The 25,272-nt window shown below is 44.1% G+C and overlaps 1 protein-coding gene across 5 annotated transcripts in view; it reads right to left on the bottom strand.

Moving 5' to 3' along the window:
• jakmip3 (Janus kinase and microtubule interacting protein 3) overlaps window positions 1-25,272 on the bottom strand; it is a 41,119-nt gene that overhangs the window by 5,598 nt on the left and 10,249 nt on the right. For 4 of the 5 annotated variants that reach the window (XM_026177809.1, XM_026177810.1, XM_026177812.1 and 1 more), the window contains exons 7-16: window positions 17,740-17,895; window positions 14,513-14,650; window positions 13,705-13,740; window positions 13,477-13,548; window positions 10,915-11,019; window positions 10,015-10,143; window positions 9,844-9,927; window positions 2,401-2,463; window positions 2,159-2,257; window positions 1,984-2,082 (exon numbers count right to left, since the gene is read on the bottom strand). In XM_026177809.1, coding sequence (XP_026033594.1) covers window positions 1,984-2,082; window positions 2,159-2,257; window positions 2,401-2,463; window positions 9,844-9,927; window positions 10,015-10,143; window positions 10,915-11,019; window positions 13,477-13,548; window positions 13,705-13,740; window positions 14,513-14,650; window positions 17,740-17,895 — 981 coding nt within the window. The remainder of the gene's footprint in view (window positions 1-1,983; window positions 2,083-2,158; window positions 2,258-2,400; window positions 2,464-9,843; window positions 9,928-10,014; window positions 10,144-10,914; window positions 11,020-13,476; window positions 13,549-13,704; window positions 13,741-14,512; window positions 14,651-17,739; window positions 17,896-25,272) is intronic. The other variant, XM_026177811.1, reaches the window with a different exon arrangement.

Genomic DNA, 25,272 nt, shown 5'->3' with positions numbered 1-25,272 from the left:
AACCAATCAAGGGCAGGTGCCTTAATACCCACAGCAGTCTGGACACTACAACACCATGACCCACTTTATCAAATGCAGTGCTCAGGTCTAAAAGCACTTAAATGGCATTAATAAAAGATCATTAAAAACTTTTAAAGGCATAGTTTCAGTGCTGTGTAGCGCTTTGAGCCTGGCGCTGGACGCAGACAATTTTCTCCAGGACTTTGGACACGAAAGGGAGCTCAGAGAACTCTGGCAACATGAATTATAGTTTGAAGGCCAAGAGAAACAGAATAGAACAATCCTTTAATTGTCCCACAAGGGGAAATTTGGTGATGCCCACCTGATTTATTTTTCCAAGTGGATCATTATTCATCCACTTGATTGATCTTTATTAATTATTTATTCTTTTAAGTTATTACAATTGGAACAGACAGGACCCGTGGATAGAAAAGGGAAAGACAAAGACAAGCAACCTTCCAAAAAAGGAGAGGGAAAGAAAAGCAGAGGGGAAGCGCGACAGAGAGAAAAGATCAGCTGGATCACCTGCTGGCAGAAAGAGAACAACACAGGAGGGAGACCACAGCAACAACCTAGATAAGCAGAACTAACAGTAAATAATAAAAACTGAGCGGAGCAGCACACAACGACAACGCATGGAGGCAGCAGCCAAGGAAGAAGTGTGTGTCTGTGAACACAGGTGTGGACAAACAGGTACTCAGGTGTGAACACCTGTGTGTGCAAGCGCACTTGTATTCATAAGGTTCCTCCATGTAAGTGCAGCTGGATAGTGTAGTGGTAAGACTACACATCCCACTTTGGAGTGGGAGGTGCAAGTTCAATTCCCACCCAGTATCCACTAAGGGTCCAAAGGACCAAAGCCATGGACCAAAGGGCTATTACTGACAAAGCTTGTTTGTTTGTAATAGTAGGTGTTGCGAGCCATGAAGCAGGCATGGAGATGATCCCAGACATCCAGAGGCCCCCCAGAGCACCGGAGGAGCAGCTGCGTACATCACCATTGTGGCGAGATCGCCACAGGCTCCGCCAGCAGCCGCCAACCGAAGAGGGGACTGAGCCCCCCACCCCTGGAAGGGGCCTGACCGAGCAACGGGCGCCGGATTGATCCAGTACACGGCATGGTGTTAATAATCAGACAGTAGGTCCAATGGTGTCAAAGACTTATTATGTCGAGGCTTCAGATGGGACACTACTTCAGTGCACCAAGAAACAGGTTAAAGGTGTGTTCAGCACAAACAGCATCGACATGTTGAGGATGATTTTTAGTTATCTTGCATCACAGGGATGTTTGTTCTAAACTCCAACCTGAGCTTTTCTTAATCCAGATCTGCTGCTGCGACTCTACCGGCCTCTGATGTGAATGCGACGACTTGTGTTTGGAGGCGGTTTGACCCTTGAATCTGTGACAGACTAATTTCTACGTCTGTGACTGAACACTGACCAAACTTCAGCACCTAAGGGTTCACAGATGCAGCGTGAACCCTAGAAATAAAAAGCTGTGAATGGTTGTCTGTCTCTGTATTAACCCAGTGACAAACCTGTGACCTGTCCAGGTGTACCCCGCCCATCGCCCTATGACAGCGAGGATGTGCTGCAGTCCCCCCACAACACTGAATTGGATAAAGAAAACGGATGGCTATAATAGATTTATCTCACTGCTGCTTGATGATCACAAATTCAATAATCTTCTGCAGCGCTGCCGTCATCGTTTTTGCAGCACTTTATTTTCTTTTACATTTTTATAGCTCTGTCAGCATTCCTCTAATAACTCCTCTCACTGGAGCAAAAGGAGCTCAGCTGATCCATTTGTAAAGAGAATGAAATGACAAATCAAACGCACCTTTCAGGCCCAGTTTAACAGTGAAAGTGTAGCTTAGTTCAGCCAGCTAACACAGCGAAAGCCTGGATATGCTGAATATGCTGGCAGTGCACCCCTCAGAGATATTTACAGGTGCACTCAGGTGTACTGACGGATGTACTCACAGTGACTCCCTCTGCCTCACAGTAAACCTGTAGAGGACTGAGGCCTTCAGGGAAATGGAGCTGTTGGAAATTGATGGCGGGTGAGCGCCGCTCCCTCTCCTGAACAGCAAACAGAAATCACAGGTAAACGTCTGGAAGTTTGAGATGCTGTTACTGGCATCTGCAACGTTTTCACCTCTAACTCCAGGATCCTGAACTCCAGCAGCTCGTTCTGGTCTTTGGCATCCTGGATGTCGTTTTTCAGTCGCAGCTCTTCACCTTCCATCTGCCTGACCTGCAAACCATCCGTTGTTACGTGTGACATTAAGTCTATTCTCAGCCAAATACCAAATATACCAAATGCAAGTTGTTCTTTTTGATTCAGAAGAATTTGTGTGTATATTTACTGAGACGTCACGATTGACAAATGCTATTCACCTTCGCCACCAGTTCCTGATTCCTCCGATACAACGCCTGCTTCTCCTCCACCCACTTCAGGTCCTGAGACACAGACAGAGCGACCGCACTGTCAATGTTGTGATCGTGTGATCTGTTTTCAGACCTGTTCTCTGTTCTCATCACACGTGTTTGGCTGTGTTCCACAGAGAACCACTGGTTTTGCTGTTATATGTTCAGATATATATTGAAAACTATCTATTCAGGATTGCATACCTCTCATCATGACTCTTAGTCTATTTATACCTTGTTTAGCTTTTATACTTGTATGTTTATTTTTTTTTAAATTTTTGTTTACCTTGTTACTAGGGGTGCAACGATACTCGTATCTGTTACGGCCCTAGCAGGGCCTCCTCCTGAAGGTGCCTGTGTGGGCGTGTCCCACCACCTCTTCTGCCTGAGGTGCCACCTTTCCCTGTAACACAGCTGACTCACATCAGTAATTAAAAGTATTTAAGCCCAGGGAAAGGTGAGCTCTGGGCCAGAGTGCCATTTTGTGTGGTGTTTGCAGCTAGTGAGCTGTGTTTGTGGTTTCCAGCTAGTGAGCTGCGCTTTCCTTTTGACTTTGCTTTACTGACCGACGCCTGAGTTTTGTTTGTTTCTTTTATGGTGATAACGGCTTGTCCGTCTCTTTTAGTTGAATTACTTCAATAAAACTGTTTTATTTAACTGTTTTACCTCCCTGACTCCTTTTTCTGACCCGGTCACTTTTGTTACTTCCCCCTCCCCGCCTAGACCCCTCAGGGGAACGTAACAAGTGGGGGCTCGTCCGGGATCGTTGAAAAGGGAGTTTTGAGTTGGAATTGGTTTTTGATTATCTTGGGCTTTTTTTTTTCGCCTTTAGAGGTTCAACTTCCCAGTTTAGTTAGGTGAGTGTCCAGCTGAGCTTCGTTTTAAGTTCTTCCTTCGGGCACTCTTTTGTTATTTTGCCTTTTTTATTTTCGGAGTAATCCTGGGCGGGGATTAGTTCCCTGTTGGGGGTAGGCAATTCAGGGCTCCGGTCGCTGAAGTTCTGCCTTTCAAGTTGCCTCGAGCCCAGCACGCTCCAGAAGATAGGTAGGTAAAGTTTGTTGTGCTTAGGAACTGGGTAGGTTGTATTTGTTAATGTGTGTGTAGCAAAAGGTAAGTTGGTCAAGAAGAGTAAGTTGTTCGGTTACCATTTATTGTTGGCTAGCCTGTGAGAACTGGCACAGGTGTGTGGGGTGGTTTTCTTCAGGCTGAAATGCCGTTCCAGTTGAATCAGCTGGAGCTGACGAGCACTGGGCCTACATCTGTTGGTGAACAGGTGTCTAGAAGCTCGTTTGTAAGTAATAACATCCACCTGGTTCCCGTTTTCTGTGAATCCAGTGTTGAGAGCTTCTTCAGTGTATTTGAAAGCATAGCAACTGCATTACAGTGGCCTGAAGACGTGTGGGGAGTGATGTTGCTGTGTAAATTCACAGGTAAGGCTCAGGAAGTTTGCGCTGGTCTGTCTATGCAGGACAGCCTAGTTTATGAAAAGATTAAAAGTGCTGTCCTCCAAGCCTATGAACTTGTGCCTGAGGCCTATAGGCAGAACTTTCGAGGTTTGGAGTTGGCACAGGGTCAGTGCTACCTTGACTTTGCTCGGGAGAAGGCAAAGCTTTTTGGTAGGTGGTGCTCTGCAAGCCAGGTTAAAAGTTTGGGGTCGTTACGTGAGCTCATGCTTGTGGAGGATTTTAAAAACTCTGTTCCTGAGTGTATTGCTCTTTATTTAAGTGAACAGAGGGTTTCCACTTTACAGCAGGCTGCCATACTGGCAGATGAGTTTACCCTAACTCATAAAACAAATGCTGTAGAATGTGACATCCCTTCTCACTACAATACATCTTGGAGCGCTAGGAGGGAGCCAGCTAACGAGGCTGAAAAAGTGGTGGTTTCAAGTTCCAAAGCAAAACTGTGTTTCTTCTGCCACAAGCCTGGCCATGTGGTTGCTGATTGTGTGAAACTGGCACTTAAGCGGAAAGCGTATCGAAAGGGAAGAAGGCCTGATTTGAAAACAGTCACTCATGGTTCTCAAACTAACAAGGTTGTCAGGCCCAGCAAAGGACCACACTTGGGGCATAGTTGTTTAAGGGGCTCCTGTGGTCAGTGTAAGGGATCAATTAACCCTGAGCGGCCGCTGGTTGACAATTTCCCAGGTCCCCAAAATGACCTGCAGGGGGACAGGCTGTGTATAAAACCACCAGTAAGACCCGCAACCCTGGCTAACAAACATGCCTGTACCGGTGACTTGAGGAATCGTCTGCAAAGTGTTGCAGAAAGGTCTTCTGACTGCCTGTGTTCTCCACATGTGATGGCTCAAAAAAGCCCTAGCCATCACATGAGACATTGTTTTGAGGGTCTGGGGCCACCTTCAGTAAGTATTTTGAACCCATTGAGATGGGGTTGGCAGCTTCCGCTGACAATGCCTAACCGTTGCTATGGGGTTTGGTAGGTGGAAAACCTGCAATTTGGTGATGCAATGGTTACGGACTTGATTAATCATTTTGGTTATCGAGATAATTTGACAAACCACGGGTTTGTATTTATGGGAGGGGGTGTTACGGCCCTAGCAGGGCCTCCTCCTGAAGGTGCCTGTGTGGGCGTGTCCCACCACCTCTTCTGCCTGAGGTGCCACCTTTCCCTGTAACACAGCTGACTCACATCAGTAATTAAAAGTATTTAAGCCCAGGGAAAGGTGAGCTCTGGGCCAGAGTGCCATTTTGTGTGGTGTTTGCAGCTAGTGAGCTGTCTGTGTTTTGTGGTGATTGCAGCTAGTGAGCTGTCTGTGTTTTGTGGTGTTTGCAGCTAGTGAGCTGTCTGTGTTTTGTGGTGTTTGCAGCTAGTGAGCTGTCTGTTTTGTGGTGATTGCAGCTAGTGAGCTGTCTGTGTTTTGTGGTGATTGCAGCTAGTGAGCTGTCTGTGTTTTGTGGTGATTGCAGCTAGTGAGCTGTGTTTGTGGTTTCCAGCTAGTGAGCTGCGCTTTCCTTTTGACTTTGCTTTACTGACCGACGCCTGAGTTTTGTTTTCTTTTATGGTGATAACGGCTTGTCCGTCTCTTTTAGTTGAATTACTTCAATAAAACTGTTTTATTTAACTGTTTTGCCTCCCTGACTCCTTTTTCTGACCCGGTCACTTTTGTTACTTCCCCCTCCCCGCCTAGACCCCTCAGGGGAACGTAACAGTATCGATATTGAACCGTTCGATACAGTGCTTTCGGTTCGGTACGCATATGTATCGAACAATACAACATTTGTAATTTATTTTATCAACTTTCCTTCTGACTATGCTGTCTGTGTTGAGCGCTCAGTGGATCTGCGCTCGACAGTGCAGCCTAGGCGGAGTAGTCGAACGCAGATTCACTGAGCGCAGCGCAAGACAGAAGCTAAGCTCGTTGCAACATGGCAAACTGACCCTCCCCCACCCTCATTCAGATCTGGCCTTTGGAACTATTTTGGTCTTCATGTGACGTATGACCCTGAAGGTAAGCGCGTCATGGACTAAAGTAAAACAGTGTGTTGGATGTGCCACGCAATGCTCAATTACATGGTGGGAACTAGCGTGTTAGCGCAGTTAGCTCGTTAATGTGTTGGCCGTCCAGCCCCACACACGCGGCGATCCGCGGTAGCTCGTTAACGGAGATTTGCCGTGTTGTGGCGTTAACGTCATTTCAGATTAACGCTGACAGCACTAGTGGGAACACAACGAATATGACTGCACATTTACTCCGACAGCATCCTAGTGCAAAGACAAAAACAACAAGCAGCATGCTACAAACTTTACCCGAGTCATTTAGACAGCCGTTAGCACAGGATTCTCCTTATGGGGACCTGATATGTTTAATATGCTGCTGAGAATATAGCCCAGAAGAAGCGTATAGTAGAGCTTTTATTTTGGAAAGAGACATTTCTCTGTAATAAACTCTCTTTTCCAAAGATGAGGGATTTCTCCAGCAGATAGATTTATTTTATTACTTTGTTGTTTCAGCAACATTAAATTTAAAAACTGTACGTTTGAGTTAAAATATATATTTATAATTTTAATAAATGACAAATTAAAAAGGCATGAACATTTTTTTTGTATCAAACCGAACTGAACCGTGAATTTTGTGTATCGTTGCACCCCTACTTGTTACAGAACACTACACTCCAAGCTGCGCATGTGCACAATTGCAACTGCTGGCACGGTCTCTGCACACAGAAAATCTGCGCTGCGCACAAAAAAAATAATCTAACCTGAATTGAAATTAAAATTAAAACTTCAACAATTCTGTTTTGCAGTGTTAGTCAGTGACTGGCTGCTCCCGTATGGGAACGATGCCACCTTATCCCACAGTCCAGCCAATGATGCGATTCACATTCGTATATACGCAGCTAATCAACGTGGTTGACAGGCTATGACAGCGTCCTTATGTGCCAACACCGGTGTGCTGACACTAATTGGCTGCTGCCGGTCCAAACAATTTGATTTTTGAATTGACTGATAGTTGTTGAATAACAAATGTTGTGAAGCTATATAATATGTATATAGCAGTTGAAATGTTTTAGTTAAATCCTTATTGGTTAAATATATGGTTTGTTTATTTATTTATAAATTGTGTACACAGGAACAAGAATGTATTTAGCTTAACTGGCTGACATTTTTGTGTTATTCTTGTGATTTCTTATTGGCCTTGTTTATTTAATGCAGGCCAGGTGAACCTTTTTGGGTATGGAAAAGGATGGTAAGCCAATGAACGGCTAGGAGCAGGACTCATTCTGCATTCAAGCTTCCACTGGACTGGTAGGAAGCTATCAAAGATGACGCTCTGTCCCCATTTTCCGAATACACTGATTTCCACAATCATACACACCATTCCCCCCGTTTATGGACAATAGCACTTGGACATCTCTCATGGACATTCAGATAAAACTCATTGACTTCAGTGTGGATCAGTGTTTTTGATGTTAACATGTGTTATTTATGGGGAACTTTTTTTTTTCTTGTTATTTTTCTTTGCTTTCGGTTAAATACATGGCATGGTACCTGCAAAAGCATTTTGTGTTGTGTGTATTTATTAATTACTGCCCATCAGCTCCAGTAGCATTCCTAAATCTTCTGATTAATAATAACCTAATATTTCACTCAATACCTAGCCTGTGTTAATTCATTAGCGCTTCATCAGTGTTACACATACTACCCTTTAGGCCTAAGCCCCGGGTGTATAAAGTGTTTGGCTCTGCCTCTGGAGTCAACAGTGTCCATGACACACAACGTAACGTTCGATAATGTGTCATGCGCAAAAGCATCAGCTCTAAGAGCCGTGCTTACAGAGTGCTTTGCAGTGAATCAGAAGAGTCGACTCCCATGAACAAGAGCCGGCTCCTCCTTTCGCTGCTCAGCTCTCACACAGTTGCTCAGCTATGCTCCAATCCCTCAATATTGTGGCCAATCACATGCAAGGTTATAGGATGACATCATTATGTGAAAAACAGAGAGGATGAGAGACACGACAGTCAAGTGGAGCGTGCGTCCGTCCTCTCAGTAAGTGCTAACAAATATAACTGTGTGGATTCCTACAGCATCCACACTATTGAGTTCCTGTTTCTCTTTATTTCGCTCTTTATGGGCGATTGTGGTTCAAGAGTTGGGAGTTCACCTTGTAATTGGAAGGTTGCTGGTTCGAGCCCCGGCTTGGACAGTCTCGGTCGTTGTGTCCTTGGGCAAGACACTTCACCCGTTGCCTACTGGTGGTGGTCAGAGGGCCCGGTGGCGCCAGTGTCCGGCAGCCTCGCCTCTGTCAGTGCGACAGGGTGGCTGTGGCTACAATGTAGCTGCCATCACCAGTGTGTGAATGTGTGTGTGAATGGGTGGATGACTGGATATGTAAAGCGCTTTGGGGTCCTTAGGGACTAGTAAAGCGCTATATAAATACAGGCCATTTACCATTAATTCTTTATTCCACTATATTCTAGTTACTTCTGTACGTTTTCTGGCACTTAACTAGTCCCACAGTTTTTATCTGATTTTCACCATTCAAACTTTTAAAAATTTTGCTATTTCTACTCTTTCCTGCTATGACTTTTGGTGCTCATATACTTTTTGAGATATTACATTTTTATGCAGTTTTTTTGTCCCATTGAAACGAATGGACCAAATTATCAGTGTGGTCATTGATTTTGCTTGCCAGGGTGAACTGTGTTTTAGCTCAGTGAGATGAGTAGCCGTTCTCAGAGCGGGAGGCCCGGGTTCGAATCCCGCCTATGGCAACATTTTTTTCAGGTAACAGTTAAACTTATCAACACAAATTTCAGCTTCTTCACCCCTTTTCAGCAGAATTATTAGTTTTTTCATTCCTTTTCGGGAAAAATTCCAGATTCTTCAGCAGAAACTTCCGCAGCACAACATTCCGTTTCTTTTCAGTTTCTTCACCTACTTTCAGGACATAGTTTTACTTCTTCAGCTGTTTTTAGCAGATTCCCCTACACGGCATTCATGCAGCATTTTCGCAGGAAATGCAACTTTTTCTAGGTTAAAATATTTCTGCCAAGTATTATTTTTCCTCTTCGTTATTGCAGTTCTGCTAAGTAATTACATTTTTGCTAAGTTCCTATGCTTTTGCAAAGTTATTACCATTGGTGCAACTTTTCAGCTATTTTCAGCAGACAGCTTCAGCGTTACAGCATCCACACAGCATTTTCGCAGGAAATGCAAATTTTTCTAGTTCTATAAAGTTGTTCTATATAGCGTGTAACTGTTCATATAGAGCGTTATTAAATTTATTGCTAATGCACATTGACTTCTGAGGAAATTTTAGATGGCACTCATCAGAAAGGCTGCTGGCCCCTGGTCTAACAGATCTTCAGGATGAACATGGATCTGGTCAAGCATTCAAAGATTTCCTCTCACCTTTATCCATATTTATGAGAGAAAAAGAAAAAGAAAAGTCAGGGCGTGCTCTCCTGAACTACCTCTCCAACCGTTTGCACCAGCAGAAATGGCAGCTGATGGAGCTGTAATGTTGTGTAACTCTGGGCATGTGCAGTAGAGGTTCAACCTACAGGAAAAACAGTGCTTTGGACACACCAAATTGTTGGATGTGGAGGTTTTACACCCACCAAGCACCAACATGAAGGTTTTGCCTCTTTCTCCAGACGTTAAGGTCAGAGCTCGAGGAGGAGATACGACCTGCCTGTCACTGTGAGTGGAGACTGTATCACAGCTGTGCCTCCTGCTGGCTCTCTATGGAGTACAACTGTAGTTTACTCTACCTCTGTATGGCTCTGATTGGTTCTTTGATTAGCTTGAAGACACACCCCTTTATTGCAGGATTCTAGCCTAGAACCAATCAGAATGCAGATAATATTCTCATTCACCTGCCTCCTCTTGGTTTTATCCTTCTGTAATTTTTCTGCGTTTTAGAAACTCAACAGTTTTGCATGTTACCAGTCCTTGCTGCTTCAGCGCTGATTCCAGATCTGAAACTCTGCTCTGGTATCGACTGATCTCACTCAGCAGCTGCTCTCTGGTCTGAAACACAAAGAATACAACCGTCAACCTGTTAGTGCCTTGCTTCATTGCAGCTAATGCAGCCCTCTGTGCCCCCACCGGGGTCACCTTGATCTCCTTCTCTGCATCGTAGTTTCCGCCACTCGTCTCCGCCAACAGAGCATACGCTCGCTGCAGCGCTTGGTACTCCTGAGTCAGCTGACGGTAACGAAGCTCCGCCTCCTCATGCACGCATAACTAAAACACACAAAACCCCAACTTCAGACCAGCGAGTCAGAGCAGTAACTGAAACAGTCTCAAGCTCTCATTGTTGCTGTCATCATGAAACGTAATACAGATAGCACAACCAATCATGCACAACTACACACATATCAGCCAATCAGACACTTGCAAGTCGCTGCTGGACGTATAAAAAACATGGCTAATATCGTGCCACTTCCGATTTAAAAGCTATTTCAGAAATAAACTCAGCTCTGTTTTTAATTTAATGACTCTATTAGGACTGATGCAGTTAACTGTTTATAGATCAGGGGTGTCCAACTCCAGTCCTCGAGAGTTTTTAGACGCATCCTTGGTCCGACACACCTGAATCAAATTTATGGCTTGTTCCTAGGCCTTTGCCAAACATGATGGGATGCTGAAGAGGTAATCCAACCATCTGATTCAGCTGTGTTGGAGTAGGGATGCATCTAAAAGCTGCAGAACTGTAGCTCTCGAGGATTGGAGTTGGACACCCCTGTTATAAACACTGGCAGCTTAAGCAGGTTACAACTTAAAGTACCTGAAGGATGTTTTGTTGTTACTATATGAATTATTATTTAAAATCTAGCAAAGGTGGATCTTTGAAGGTTTTGTCTTTCTGTCGGCTCTCCATCAAAGGCTGAGCGCTGTCTGTTCCAAGAGTCAGAAACTACCAGCTGTTTCCTTTTACATCCCACTGGACTTAAGGACACGTTTGGATGTCCTCACCTTTGGAAACAGTGGGTGTGTGTATGTGTGTGTGCGTACCTCGTCTGGTTCAGTATCTGGAGTTCTGTCAGTGTGAAAGGACAAAGACGAGCCATCAGAATCCACAGACGCCTCTTCATCATAGCCATAAAACGTCTCAATGACCTGCAGGCAACACACAGAGACACAACGTAGTTCTGAAAACCCACCACAAAGTGCCATAACACCATCAAGACATCCTCCATTTTTCTACATCACGCCCAGTTCAGGATGCTTTACAGATCATCAGAGATCTGATTTCTGGTCCAGAAGAGCTGACCAGAGTTGGTCCAACCAGCTCTCAGTATGTTTACATGAAATCATCGAAATCTGATGACTGGGCTGTAACCTGATTGGTCAAAGCTAATTTAATTTGGAGCTGTGACAGGAGAAGACTCTGAATTAGTAAACGACGTTTAGTTTGTGACCTTTTAATATTTCAATCATTATTCAGAAAACACTGAATGTCTGTCACCATGGTGACTTAATTTAAGGAGCTTGTAAAAACACAAGCGACTGGACTCGTTTAAGTTTCTTGAAGATGTTTCAAGTTTCATCCAAGACGCTTCTTCAGCTGTAAAACCAAATAGTGGCGTGTCCCTTATTTGATCATTACCCTCATCACAGGAGCCAAAGTGTGAAAAAAGGTGTAGTTGCTATTAGCAGAGGTTTAGCGAGAGCATTTAGAGAGCATCCTCACACAGAACATGACATCGTGGTTCGGGAACAGCTGTGTGAAGGACCAAAAAGCTCTCCAGAGAGTGATCCGTACAGCAGAACGCTGCTGCAGGATTGCTCTCCCCCCGCTTCAGGACACCTACACCAGGAGATGCCGGACTAGAGCAGCGCAGATACTGAAGGACCCGTCCCATCCTGGCAACATACTGTTCCAACTTCTGCAATCTGGTAGAAGGTTCCGCATCTTCCGGGCAAGGACAGAGAGACTCAAGAGGAGCTTCTATCCCCAAGCCATCCGTGCCCTAAACACACACACCCGCCCTCTCACATCATCTATAATTGACTGAGTCAGGACTCTTCCAGACACTAAACCAAGACACAATGTACATTTCAATTCCTTTAATTTTAAATATGTTTATATTGTCTATCCTGTAAAATAGTCAGATGTCTATTCATATTAATGTACAGAATTCACCTGCTTGCTGCTACTACTGCACATTCACCCAGTGTATATACTATGTGTATATATATATATATAATGTTCTTCCTCTACACCCCCCCCCCCAATTTTTGCACATGTCGAGGAGCGTGTCAGGCTACATTTCACTGTGTGTTATACTTGTATAACTATGCATGTGACAAATAAAGATCCTTGAACCTTGAACCTTAGCTGAACCATCGTGAGTCATGTGACCTACTGAGATCAACTCACCCATGTGAGTGGGCGTTAAGGTCTCTGTGAAGGATCTCAGAACTGGATTATAGATGGCAGACAGTTGGTGTGGTAAGCCCCGCCCTCTGTTCAAAGATAGCCGTTCACAGTGGACACAGATGCTTCTTTTACTCCTCTTTCAAACCTGTCCTCTCTGTCCAACATGTGAACATTTGCATCCTTAAAGCAGTGACCTTTGTCCTTTAGTACAGCCGAGCCTTGTCCCGTGGAGGTGGCTCTTCTATGTTGTGCGTTTATAAAGTGGATGTTTGGTGTCTCCAGTGTAGAGGTCTGAGCACTCCTCCCTACACTGTACAGCTACGCTACATTGTTGAGGTTGTGTGTGGGATGAACCAGTTTGTGTCTGAGTGTGTGGCTGGGTACACTGGGATGTCGTGCTTGGGGAAGACTCTCCTGAGTTTCTCTGATAAACCTGCCACATGAGGGATGACAGTTGTTCTGTTTGTCCTTCTGATCCTCTCTAGTTGGTGTCTGACCGTCTTTGCTGTGCATCTTAGTTGATTTGATGAAAGCCCAGCTGGGATAACCACATGTTTATGAGCTTTCTTTACATGTGTGTTCCTTTGTTTCCCCTTCTGGCTTAGAGGGGATGTTTTTCCAGGGTTGCAGGATCCCGATTTCCCCAAGTTTGTGTTCCAGAGGGTGGTGGAAGTCAAGTGGGGAGTAGGTACTGGTCTGTGTTTGTGGGTTTCCAGCAAATGTAAACGTTGAGGTTTCCATCCTCCTCAATGTGCCATAAATAGCCCCTACATGTCGTTTCTATTGACGACAACATTAAGCAGACATTTAAAAAAAAGTTGTCACCTGGTTTTACAGTGGACCCTCTCAGTGGACCAAAACTGGAGGTCCAAAAATGACTTATAAAAGACGTCGCTCCAACTTCACTTTACGTAATGGGATGCACATTCAGTCTGAGCTGCTGGAGCTTTGCAGCAGGGCTTCATTTGCTGCTTTCAGGAACAAGCTGCACACAAAACACTGAAAGCGTTCTGCACATGAAAGAAATGCTGAGGGTCACCTGCTTCTGATCAGGTAAGCTGGTCAGCCTCGGTTTTCATGGAGATTCAATAGGTAAACAGCTCGCTAAAGAATTAACCTGGCTTCGTCATACACTTCTCTGCACATCTCTTACACACAAACAAAGAAATATCGGGGTACAGGCCTGGCCTCACCCTGCAGGCTCTGAAGGTCCGTTTCCTCCTCCCTGATTCCTGACGCCGGTACCTCAGTAACATGTCTCTCTCCTACAGACAGACAGACAGCAGCATGTTTCACTATTAACAGAAAGATCTTACTCTCAGGGTTATCACTGATTCTATGCATGTTCGATACAAAGCTCACAATCCATCACACAGGACACACCAACAACTGTATTAACACTGGTACGATTCAATACTTACAATCACATTCTTCACATAACCAGCTGTCTCCAGAGCCTGTAAACACAAACTAAGTCTTATTACAGTGAAGTACTGAACTGTAGTACAAGTATAAATGTGTGAGTGTGTGTAGTACTAGTAGGAGCAGTAACAGTATTACTTGTCGTCTGTATGGACACAGTTGCTCACTTAATGGGTTTTTTCACATTGTGGTTTCTCACTGAAGGCATCAAAACTATGAATGAACACATATGGGCTTATGTGTGTCCATCCATCCATCCCCCTCTTCCACTTATTCAATTCAGGGTCGTGGGGGGGAGGGGGGGCTGGAGTCTATCACAGCTGTCTTAGGGCAGGAGACAGGGTAGACCCTGGATTGTTTCAAGATCAGGCTTCAAACTTTCCGTTTTGCTAAAGCATATAGTTAGGGCTGGACCAGGTGACCCTGAATCCTCCCTTAGGCTGCTGGGAGACTCCCATGATGCATTGAGTGTTTCTTCTTCACTCACTATGTTTTTATACAACTCTCTGCATTTAATTACTAGTTATTATTAATCTTTGGCTTCTTCCTGTTGACAGCAGACGGCCCCGCCCCTCCCTGAGCCTGGTTCTGCTGGAGGTTTCTTCCTGTTAAAAGTGAGTGTTTTCTGCCCACTCTCGCCAAAGTGCTTGCTCATAGGCAGTCATATGATTGTTGAGATTTACTCTGGTTTATTTGTATTATTGTAGGGTATTTCTTTTACAACATAAAGCGCCTTGAGGCAACTCCTGATGTGATTTGGCGCTATACAAACTGAACTGAATTGAACTGAATCAGTAGTATGGGTACCTTGGACAGGTCATCAATGATGTGTTGCTGCTCCAGGACTTGTAACCGCAGAAACTCCATCTCTCTCTCGTCCTGACTGTAACCATGGTAACTGGTGGAGTGGCTGCGGTCCAGATCATTTAATGAACTTGGCCTCCTCTGTGGACCACAAAAGCATGGCTGTTACCATAGCAATGGTACGCTAAAGTATTCGATTGCTGTTTGATGGTTTTTCATGCTCACTGTCACCAAGTGCTCGGCCATGATGGGTTGTCTTTTCTTTCATATAGAAATATAACTAAAATGAATAGATGTGGAAGAAATGCTCAGCAGCTGATGCAGCACTGTTTCACTGTGTTTGAATAAAGTATACTATAACTAGGGCTGTTCGATGTAACGATATAAAAACGTCTATGGTTTCATATTACGCTATCGTTTGTTTTGTGGTAAAATAAACAGTTTTCAGCAATATTTTTTCATGGTTTTGATGGTCACGGTAGAATTTCCCAAAGCTCTATTTTTCTCTTATATTTAATATAACCACACTACAGTGGACAAGTGACTGTTTTTATGCGTTGTCATTACCAACAACGATGGTAAAACCATCGTGTGGCTTGTTTATTTTCCACATAAACCTTTCACAATAAAGCTGAAGATCCTGTTGAGATTTTTCAAAATAAACTGCAAAGTATTTCGGACAAGAGTGTTTACGGACGATAAGCTAAGAAAGAGCCCATAAAGAAAATTGCGTCCGTTTCAACTTATGTAACACTCGACTCCAGGTAAACGACGCCCAGCTGAAAACACTTCACGCAAGTTGAGTGGACCAAATTTCACAGAATTTACAGAAAATGTTAAATTTTTGTCTTACATAGGGATATGTGATTTTGGTCATATCGCACAGCCCTAACTATAACAGTTTCCCGTTTAAGTGTAATTTCCATTACAGTAAGTAAGTAAAAGTAAGTAAAATGTATTTTCACAGATAAAAATCACAAAGTGCTAAATAAAATATAAAACAATGAGAAAATGAATTAAAAGCTTGTATAGAAATGCCTTCAGCTGCTTTTCAAAAGAGTCAATTGAGTCTAAACACCGTAAAGCCAACAGAAGAGAGTTCCACAGCCTCGGTGCCTGTTTTGAACCCAGTACATGGGGCCAACAGTAACTTCTGACCTGAAGACCTAAGTGCTCGGGATGGAGCATGAGGTTTCAACAGGTCAGATGGACTGGGGAGCTTCACCATGCAGAGCTCTAAAAGTTACGACTAAAATTTTAAAATGAACCCTAAAATTTACTGGCAACCTGTGAAGAGAAGCCAGAACTGGAGTAATGTGTGACCTCTTGTCAGTGCCAGTTAAAAGTCTCGCCGCAGCATTCTGTACAGTTTGAAGGCGATCCCGAGCAGATTTGTTGGAAGCACAAAGACCGTTACAATAATCCAAACGAGAAGAAATAAAAGCATGAATCATCTCAGGTTCTGTCTTTGACACCAGTAGTCTGAGTTGACAAATGTTTCTTCGATGATAAAAACAGTTCTGGACTAGTTGTTTGGAAAGATTCACACTGTACTGTCAAATATGATGCCCAAGTTTCTGAGACTCGATTGAACAGGAGGGCGTAAAAAACTGATATGCTGCTTAATTTCTGAGATTATATGGTCAGGACCAAAAATCAAAGTTGTGATTCAATTGTCATTTGATCATTGTTGGATTTCTGACAGACAATTATTTAAACAAGGCAATTCATAAAACTCAGAAGCTTAACAGTATAACTGAATGTCATCAGCATGGAGATGATAATTTGGCCTAGAGGGAGGATATACAGCAAAAAGAGAATCGGACCTAAAACAGATCCTTGAGGTGCCCCAGAAGGCAGAGCTGATGTTTCAGACAACACATGATTCATACAGACAGTAAAGATCTCTCAGATAGATGCGACATAAACCATTTTAAACAACACCAGTAATCCTGAACAAGTCCTTTAGCCTATTTATCAGGATGCTGTGATCAACAGCATCAAAAGCTGAGGAGAGAACCAGTATAACCAGTACGAGCACTCCCCAGAGTCTGCTGCCATCAACATGTCACCACACACTGTAAGTAAAGTGGTTTGAGTCGAGTGCAATTTGTGGAAACCAGACTTGGAAAATGTCCAGAACATTGTTCTTCTCCAAAAAGTTGTTCAGTTGTTCTGCAACTCTTTTTTCCAAGATCTTTGACACAGATGATCATTTTGATATTTTCAGTGTGATACTGAGAGGATGATGGAGAGATAATAGACCTGATGGCAGCGACTTTATTTACAAAATAGTTCAAAAATTCATTACAATCAGATTTAGTATAGACTGGTACATGAGGGATATCAAACAACACTTTGGGATGGTTCTTTTTTTAAATTCAGTTCTAGCATTTTTTAATCATGTCATTAAGTGAGGAAATTGATTCCTTGAGATGTATCCCATGAACCTCGAGCTTGGAAGCCTTCCATAAACGTTCTAACTTGCGACAATATTTCCTAAAATTCAGAATATTTTCATTTATCCAGGGACAGAAATTTGAAGAATGGACGACACTTTGTTTCAGAGGCGTCCCTGTATATGAGATAGATTTACATTAATTGTTAAAACGTACGTATATATCTGTGTATATGTTTGTGTATATAGGTAGGTATGTATGTGTGTATGCGTATGTACTCCTTTGTATGTATAACTTGTACATATCTTTTTTGTGTAAACGCCTGTGTTACTGTGTAGCCTGTGTTACGCTATTGTGTGTTACACACACTCCCTCAGTAGGTACCCTTAAACTTATGTCTATCTTATCTTCCTCTCCTATCCAAAAACTGAATGTAAATCTACATCCTGCCAACGGAGAGATGCCAAACTGTGTTTCATTGTTCTTGTAACAGTGACAATACAGATCTATTCTATTCTACAAGACACCGAGAGTCCTGCCAGGGTCAAGCGTGGCCGAGAGCCTTCCAGCAGCATCCTGGTTTATAATCGGGATCATTCAATCTTTTGGATCATTGGTGTAAGAGGTGAAAGATCCAAATAAAATGACAAATTAAACTTCAGTCTTGTAATTGGGTTGTCAATGAAGTACCTAAACCCTGAAGTGTGAGTGAATCCTGACACCTGCTGGTAAAAAGCAGTAACTGCGTGTGGAAGCTGGACATCACATCAATTCCAACACCATCACCAGTTTGACTGATACAGAATAGGGTGTGTTAGAGTCAGAGGTTACCATAGTTACCATCTCCAGATTCTCCTGGGTGACGAAGCGAAGCTTGTTATCGAGTCGACGCAGCGCTAGAGCCAGCTCTTCGTTTTTGCGGCTCAGACGCTTGTTCTTGTCCAGAAGAGGAAGAAACTGACTCTCGGCCTCTCTCAGGCGCTTCAACTGCAGAACACACGAAAAATAAAAACATACAGGCAGGAAGAGGACAAGGATTTTATCAAGTAATTCATTAGCCCCAGGTAAGATAACATTAGGGTGACAGTGCCCTACAGTGTTTGTAGTTCTTATGATTGGAGTCCATTAAGCTTACGGTCTCATTTCAAGCTCCATATTTTGTTTCCTGGGCTGGAGAGGCACTGCATGAGTTGCGGTTCATTAGCTGCATAAGGTGGAATGTAACAATTAATTTACTCAACATTACCCTCTACAGGTGTAGCTGCCTTATTAGTTAGGATCAGCCTGGGTTAGAGTTAGGACAATAAAGGGAAGGAGGAGCTAACACGAGACCCAGCGTGAATCTCACCGGGCGTGCTACTGATTGAGAACATTTCAGTCACTAGCTTTCTCTGCCAACTTACTCCTATACAGCTTGAAAACTGTGTTTCAACCAACTTAAGCACTCTGGAGGACCACAAAGAAGACCGGGACAGTAGAAGCAGTATACCTGCAAGTGTTTCAGGTCCATTGTTAAGGGGAAACAAGACACTGACTCCATCCAGCAGCAAAGGAAACATGTTTGGAACGGGCTTCTCCTCAGACTAGCAACATGATGGAGATTTTGGTGTCCATAGATAAAAAAAAACCATCGAGCTTTGACATATACCTGCCCCCACTGGAAATCTTGCATAAAGACTTTCAGGTGCTGCGTAAGTCCGTGGAGTTCAGCCAGCCGCAGGTGAACACACTCACTGCTGTGGCCGGGGAGAGTCGGGGTAATCCCTCAGCGACGGTATGACCCAGATCTCAGACGAAAATTAAAAATCAAGGAAACTGTCGTCGAGCTCCAGGCCTGCAGCATGCTAGGCCTGGAGGCATCCTAGAGAAGGCAGCAAAGGACCTGCAAACTACAGTGAGACATTACATCTAGATCCACCTCAAACTCCACATGGTAAAACATCAGCTTCCATTATGTCCATCATCTGGGACGTAAGCAAGCTGATGGACGCAGACCCAGACCAACTGTGTCCAAATTGGAAAACTTTAAACAGAAAGAGCTGGTGTAGAGCCATGGCTGGGAGCTGACAGCAACAAACTTCGGTTTCTCAAAGAGCTCCTGGAGCAATGCAAAGTCCTGTTCCTGATCTGAAAGAAATTCATCCACGGAGGCTCCCGAGCTGTCACTGTGGTCTATAAACTGTGCATCAGTGGCAGCTTTATCGTGACTAGACCATCTGTAGCTATACTAAGGCCTCTTTCTCATTCTTTTCCATATCCTTTTCCCCTGTTTAATAGACATGTCTACACAGAACAATTCATGCTGGTTTAATGACCACAGCCTGTTTTCTCGTGTTGTTTTTTCTTAAATTCCCCTCTATTTGTTTGTTGTTGTTGATATAACGTCACTTGCGAATGGTTCATTGGTGGCTGCACATCTCAGTTTTCACACCATTTCTCTCTGCACTCATTGTATTTGCTCTGCCTCCAATGCTGTGATTTACTTCACAATCACACAGCACAGGTACATACACAAGCAGACAGACACACACACAGCGATTTAGCGAACATTCAACACCCCACCAGTTACTTTAAACATGAACGCTCTGAGGTTTGTCACATACAATGTTAATTAGTTTGCTTCATGCATGGAGTCGTAGATCAAAAGAGACGGAGATTTGTGGAAAAAGCCACCCGGTCTCTTGACATAAACTCAGCCACTCGCTCATCTTCTCCTCGTCCATCCAGCCCTTTGAGTTAGCCTTCACGATGACGCCGCCCGGAAACTTTTCTTTTGGCAAAGTCTTCCTCTTGAAAATGACCATGGGTGGTAGTTTCTGGCCATTAGCTTGGCAGCCCAGAACTACAGTGGAGGATGACTTCTCGTTCCCTGTGGTGCATATAGATACCGTACTGGTCCCTGTTTTCTTGACAGTACGGTTCACGGGGATGTCAAAGGTAAGGAGGACCTCGTCCATGCTAGTGATGTGTTCTGGCCGGATCTTCTTTTCAGTGATCTTATTTTGGCAGTAGGTGCGGAAAATGGCCAACTTTTCTTTGTAATCGTTTGGCAGTTGCTGTGAGACAGTAGTTCTTGTGTGGATTGAGAGATTATGCCTTTTCATAAAACGGAAGCACCAAGAAGGTCGCCCTCGAAAGTTGTTAATCTGCACGTCACGTGCTGCTGTAGCCTTGAGTCGAATAGAGACTGTAGAGACACTTCTGCCTGCTGTTCTCTGTTCAATAACCCACTGTTCAATTTTGTCCTCTAACTGCGGCCATCGCGCCGTGTTCCCTCGGAAACTCCTTTTGGTTGTCTTTACTTGTTTTAGGTCATCTTCTTGCTTCCTCCACTTGCGCACCATCGACTCATTAATGCCGAATTGTCTGGCAGCTGCTGTATTTCCATTTTCTTTTGCTTAACTAATTGCTCGAAGTTTAAAATCCGCTTCGTAAGCGTGTCTCTTCGCGGGTGCCATTTTGGAGTCGTTATACACACACAACACGGTAATGTTGTGTTGAAGCACAGTACGTATTACTCCGCGAGGCTCCTGGCAACAGTAACCGTAATGCTCCAAAAAGTGGCACTAAAAATCTTTTTTTGACAGATTTTTGAGCACAGTGTGCCACATAAAACCGGTTCGAGGTCAGTAAGCACAAACCAAAATTCATACATAAGGCGCACCAGATTATAAGGCGCACTGTCGATTTTTGTGAAGATTTAAGGATTTTACGTGCACCTTATAGTGCGGTAAATATGGTAAAACAAAGACATGTAGCCATATTAATTAGCAGAAAAATAAACTTGACCATTAGCAACAGTATTACAGATCCAGAAGGTGGATTTATAATACTTAATTTATGTTTTCAAAATATGGATCACTAAATGTTGATAGGCCCTCCTTTTTATTACATCTTCACTTCACTTTCAGATCACTCTGACATCACTCCTATAATAGGAGGAGACGTCAACCTGGTATTTAATCCACAAATTGATATGCTCAGTACAGCTGTGAGTCAAAGGAACTGGAAGTCTACCGACATTCTCAAACAACACATGAGTGATTTTGGTCTTTGCGATGTTTGGTGTTCATATCAGTGGACATCAGAGTGGGAAAGATAATAAGGACCTTCCAGGAATATAACGGTGTTTTTTTGAAAATCAGGAAAGACAAAATAATACACAAATAAAATAGAACCGAAAATGTAATCATTAGAAGCTCCCTATTAACATACAATTAACAACCTGAGAAAACTAAAACTATAGTTAAATGAAATAATTAATAATAATAAAACACAATTTCTGACACAAATGCTGCGTTTGAAGAACTTTAAACATGGCAATAAATCTGGAAAATTCCTTACTAACCAGTTAAAGATAAATTAAGAAAAAACATCTATAAGGATTCAACGGAGAACAGTACTGCACAACAAATAATTAGGAAACGTATATTCACCCCAGATTAATCCATGCTGACATTGAAGAATTTCTTAACAATATAAATCCACTGAAACTAAACGGCTAACAAATGACAGCTCTGGATTCACCTCTCCAGTGTCTGAATTTCACAAAGCCCTACAGCAGGGGTGCCCAATCCCGGTCCTCGAGAGCTACCGTCCTGCAGCTTTTAGATGCATCCTTGTTCCCACACACCCGAATCAAATGAATGGCTTGTTATCAGGCCTTTGCCAAACATGATGGCATGCTGAAGAGGTAATCAAACCATTTGATTCAGCTGTGTTGGAGTAGGGATGCATCTAAAAGCTGCAGGACGGTAGCTCTCGAGGACCGGGATTGGGCACCCCTGCCCTACAGCATCTCCCAAACAATAAAGCCCCAGGTCGAGACGCTTTTCCAGCAAAGTTTCATCAACATTGGCACCCACTTTTTTCAGAATGGTAAACCAAATTCAGAATGAACTCTGCCATTGTCAGTGTACTTCTTAAACCAGCCAACATAAGGACCCTACATAAGGAAACCATTTGACCAGGTAAACTGGAAATTCATACACCTCTCCAAGCACATCAGCTAGGACAAACAACCTTACTCCCCAGCTTCAATCTACAGAGGGGCACCAGACTGGGCTGTCTGCTTCCCCCGTTGCTTTTGTCATTTTCATCAAACCACCAGCAGTAGCAATCAGACACAATGTAGATATTAGAGAAATTCAAACTGGAAATACAGACCATACAGTAAGCTTATTTGCTGATGTTTACTTTTGCGTGGTAACTCACAAACCTCTTTTCTGAGGACAGACACTCTTAATATTATACTACTCCATCAGCTGAAGCAAATCAGCAGTTCTGCCTTTGAATTGTAATTTTCAGAACTGCTCCACCACTCCAGTACGGTCAGGTGACATTAATTAAATCTGGGACTCTCCACCATCTACCCTAGAACTGAAGATGAGAGGTGAAATGTCTTCAAGCAACTTGAAGAAGTACAGATGCTTTTCTTTCCAAGCTCCTTACAATCACCTGGATCAACTCTGTTCAGGTCACCTCCTCCGGTCCTAGCTGTCTACTAAAATAGAAAGCGCACGATTAAACAATCAGTCCCAACTGCTCTGCCAGCCCTCATGGAACTGCCTCCGAGCCCGCTGCACAGCCTCTCCTTTCCAGCAGAGCCGCAGGCCAGAACTCGCCACGTAGCCATGACCATCTGTGCCTCCGAGCCCGCTGCTAGAGCACCTTTCACTTAAATGGCTGGAGAGCCAGATACCACTGGGTGATCCAGACATTGAGATCCTTCATGCGGTGAAGCTATTGCAACAGTTTTTGGTCTGAATGAACATCCCAAGAGATAATAACGAAGGCAGTCGACCACCCACCAAATTGCCAGACATTCCTTCTCCACTGTGCTGTATATGGCCTCTGTCTCAGGGCAGTCGACCCCCCCTTACCTGCTGGGGCAAAACAGCCCCGAGCCCAGTTTGAGGCATCCATCTGCAGAATGAAAGAAAGGGAAAAGTCAGGGGTGTGGAGCAGAGGTTCCCCACAAAAAGCCTCTTTGACCAGGTCAAATGCTGCCTGGCACTGACCCATCCTCTGGTGCACGTTCTCAAGTGAGATCAGCCAAAGTGTTGGTCAGCTTCATGAAGCCAGACACAAACAGCCAGCCCCAAAAACCACTTCACGTCTTTTTTGGTCATGAGACGCAGGCAGGATGTTATAGCTGTATTTTCTCCATCTGTGGACACACTTATCCAACTCCCAGGTGGCACTGCAGATACTGTACCTCTGTCTGTCCAACCACACACTTCTTCCGGTTGGCCGTCAGCCCTGCCTCAGGCACTCCAGGACCACCGGCACATGCTCCACATAGATGTTGTTATGGATCATAATCTAATCCAGGTAGGGAGCAGCATATGAAGTGTTTGGATGCAGCACTTGGTCCATGAGAAAGGTGACTGGGGCTCAGAACAACAGAAGTGTGATGAATTCGTGCAAACCATACAGAATGGAGAAGGCCCGTTTTACTTAGACTCTGGAGACAAGGATCTATCCCCTGGATATATCCAGTACCTAACCAGTCTAGGAGCTCATCGTCCCAGGGCATAAGCATCAAACTGTGATACCTCATTTACCTTGTGATAATCCACACAGGAACTACAAGAACTATGGGGTTACACCAGGAACTGTGGGATTCTTCTGTTACCCCTATCTCCAGCATAGCAGCCAATACAGTGTGAGCTATTTGCCTTTTATGTTCGGGGAATCTATAGGGAAGTGCATGCACAGTCACTCAGGGTGCTTTTCAAAACAGCGCTCTGTGAGAGTGGTATGACGGGGCAGCAGGGAGAACACATCTGGAAAAAGCTTTTGTAATGCAGCAACTCATACAATACAAAACTCTCCATAGAACAAACTATACAGGACAAAGGATGTTCCACAAAGGTCTTGCAGACTCTAGCATATGCAAACACTGCAGAGGTAACTCTACTGAGAACTATATACACACTACCGTATATGGTCTTGTACACCTGTTCAGAGGTTGTGGCAGAGACCAGGGCCGTGCAGAGGTTTAAAGGGGCGGGTGCTCAAGCCCCTCTAGCCCCCCCCTCTGCACGTGCCTGGCAGAGACCTATCCACATGGTTTAGTTGACATATCCCAACCTCAGCCAAGCTGTGCATCTTAGCTGATGTAAGTGAATTAGATATGGAAACAAATACATCGCATAGTCCTCACTGTGTGAAGGGGGCCCGGGAGCCAGTATGTGAACGTGGACCGAAGCGCAGATCAAACATGGAGACAGCAGATAGATTTCTCACAGGCTTTATTACAAACACGAAAATAAACTTGAAACATGAGGAAGGGAAATGTAGTGTGTTCGGATGTGGAGTAACTGCAAATAAAGGAGAACATAGTTAGAAGGTGAACCAGAGGTAGATGAAGATTGGTTTGAGTTGCTTGCTTGGCAGGTGGAGCACGTGGGGCTCTGAGGGGGAAGGAGATGCTCCGGGTAGCATTGAGGGAGGCGAGTAACTGAGTTTGTTTCTGACCTTAATTCCTTGTGTTCCAGAGAGTTCCAGGCTTCTTCTCTTTGTGTGCATGGTCCAGGGCCCTGGTGCTGGGGTTGCCCATTTTCTGGTTGGGACCGTGCTTGTGTGGGGGTGCACTGCATCCCCTTGGCTGCTTCACCTGGTGGGGTGGGTAGGCCCACACTGAGATGTCCGGTCTGTGCCTTGGGGGCTTTTGAGAACCTGCAGGCTTATGTGCTGAGAACTACATGCTTTTTCCTTCCCCGCTTCTTCTGACAGCACAACACTAACACACGTAATATCACGAGGGGGAATATATGCCTCACAGGCCTCAATCGGTAGGACTTTGCTCACTGTGCTGCACAGCCATTAATTACACTGTAGTCATTACAGTTCAGGACACATAACCATACACATAGGACGTCTGGGGACATATGTGATACCCAGAGGTTGGTGGGTGGGCTGCTGAGGCGGTAGGGCTGCTCAATTAATCGAATTTTAATCTCGATTACGATCTGGGCTTTCAACGATCATTAAAAATGACTGAGCCGATTATTAGCACCTCCCTCGTGCTTTACTCTCGCGCTGCTCCGTGTGGCAAATCGAGCGCACCTCTCTGCATTTCCAACACGCGTCACAACAATTAAGAGGACCCGAGGGAAGCTCGGAAAGCTAAGCAGAAGTTATTTGGAGAGGAGAGTGGCTGCTGTTGGTTGAAAAGAGGTAAAAAAGACTTCAGTGGTGTGGAAACATTATGGGTTCGCGGAGTCAGACGTGGATCAAGTAGACATAGTGTGTAAACTTTGCTATGGTGTAGTAGCTGCACCACAGAGCAACACTGCAAAGTTGACTAAACATAGATGTTTACATTTTTCATTTATTTCTTATATTGCAAACATTTGC

This window comes from Astatotilapia calliptera, chromosome 8 (genome assembly GCF_900246225.1).
Source record: "Astatotilapia calliptera chromosome 8, fAstCal1.2, whole genome shotgun sequence".
Classification (NCBI taxonomy): domain Eukaryota; kingdom Metazoa; phylum Chordata; class Actinopteri; order Cichliformes; family Cichlidae; genus Astatotilapia; species Astatotilapia calliptera.
This window is presented reverse-complemented; position numbering and strand designations above follow the sequence as displayed.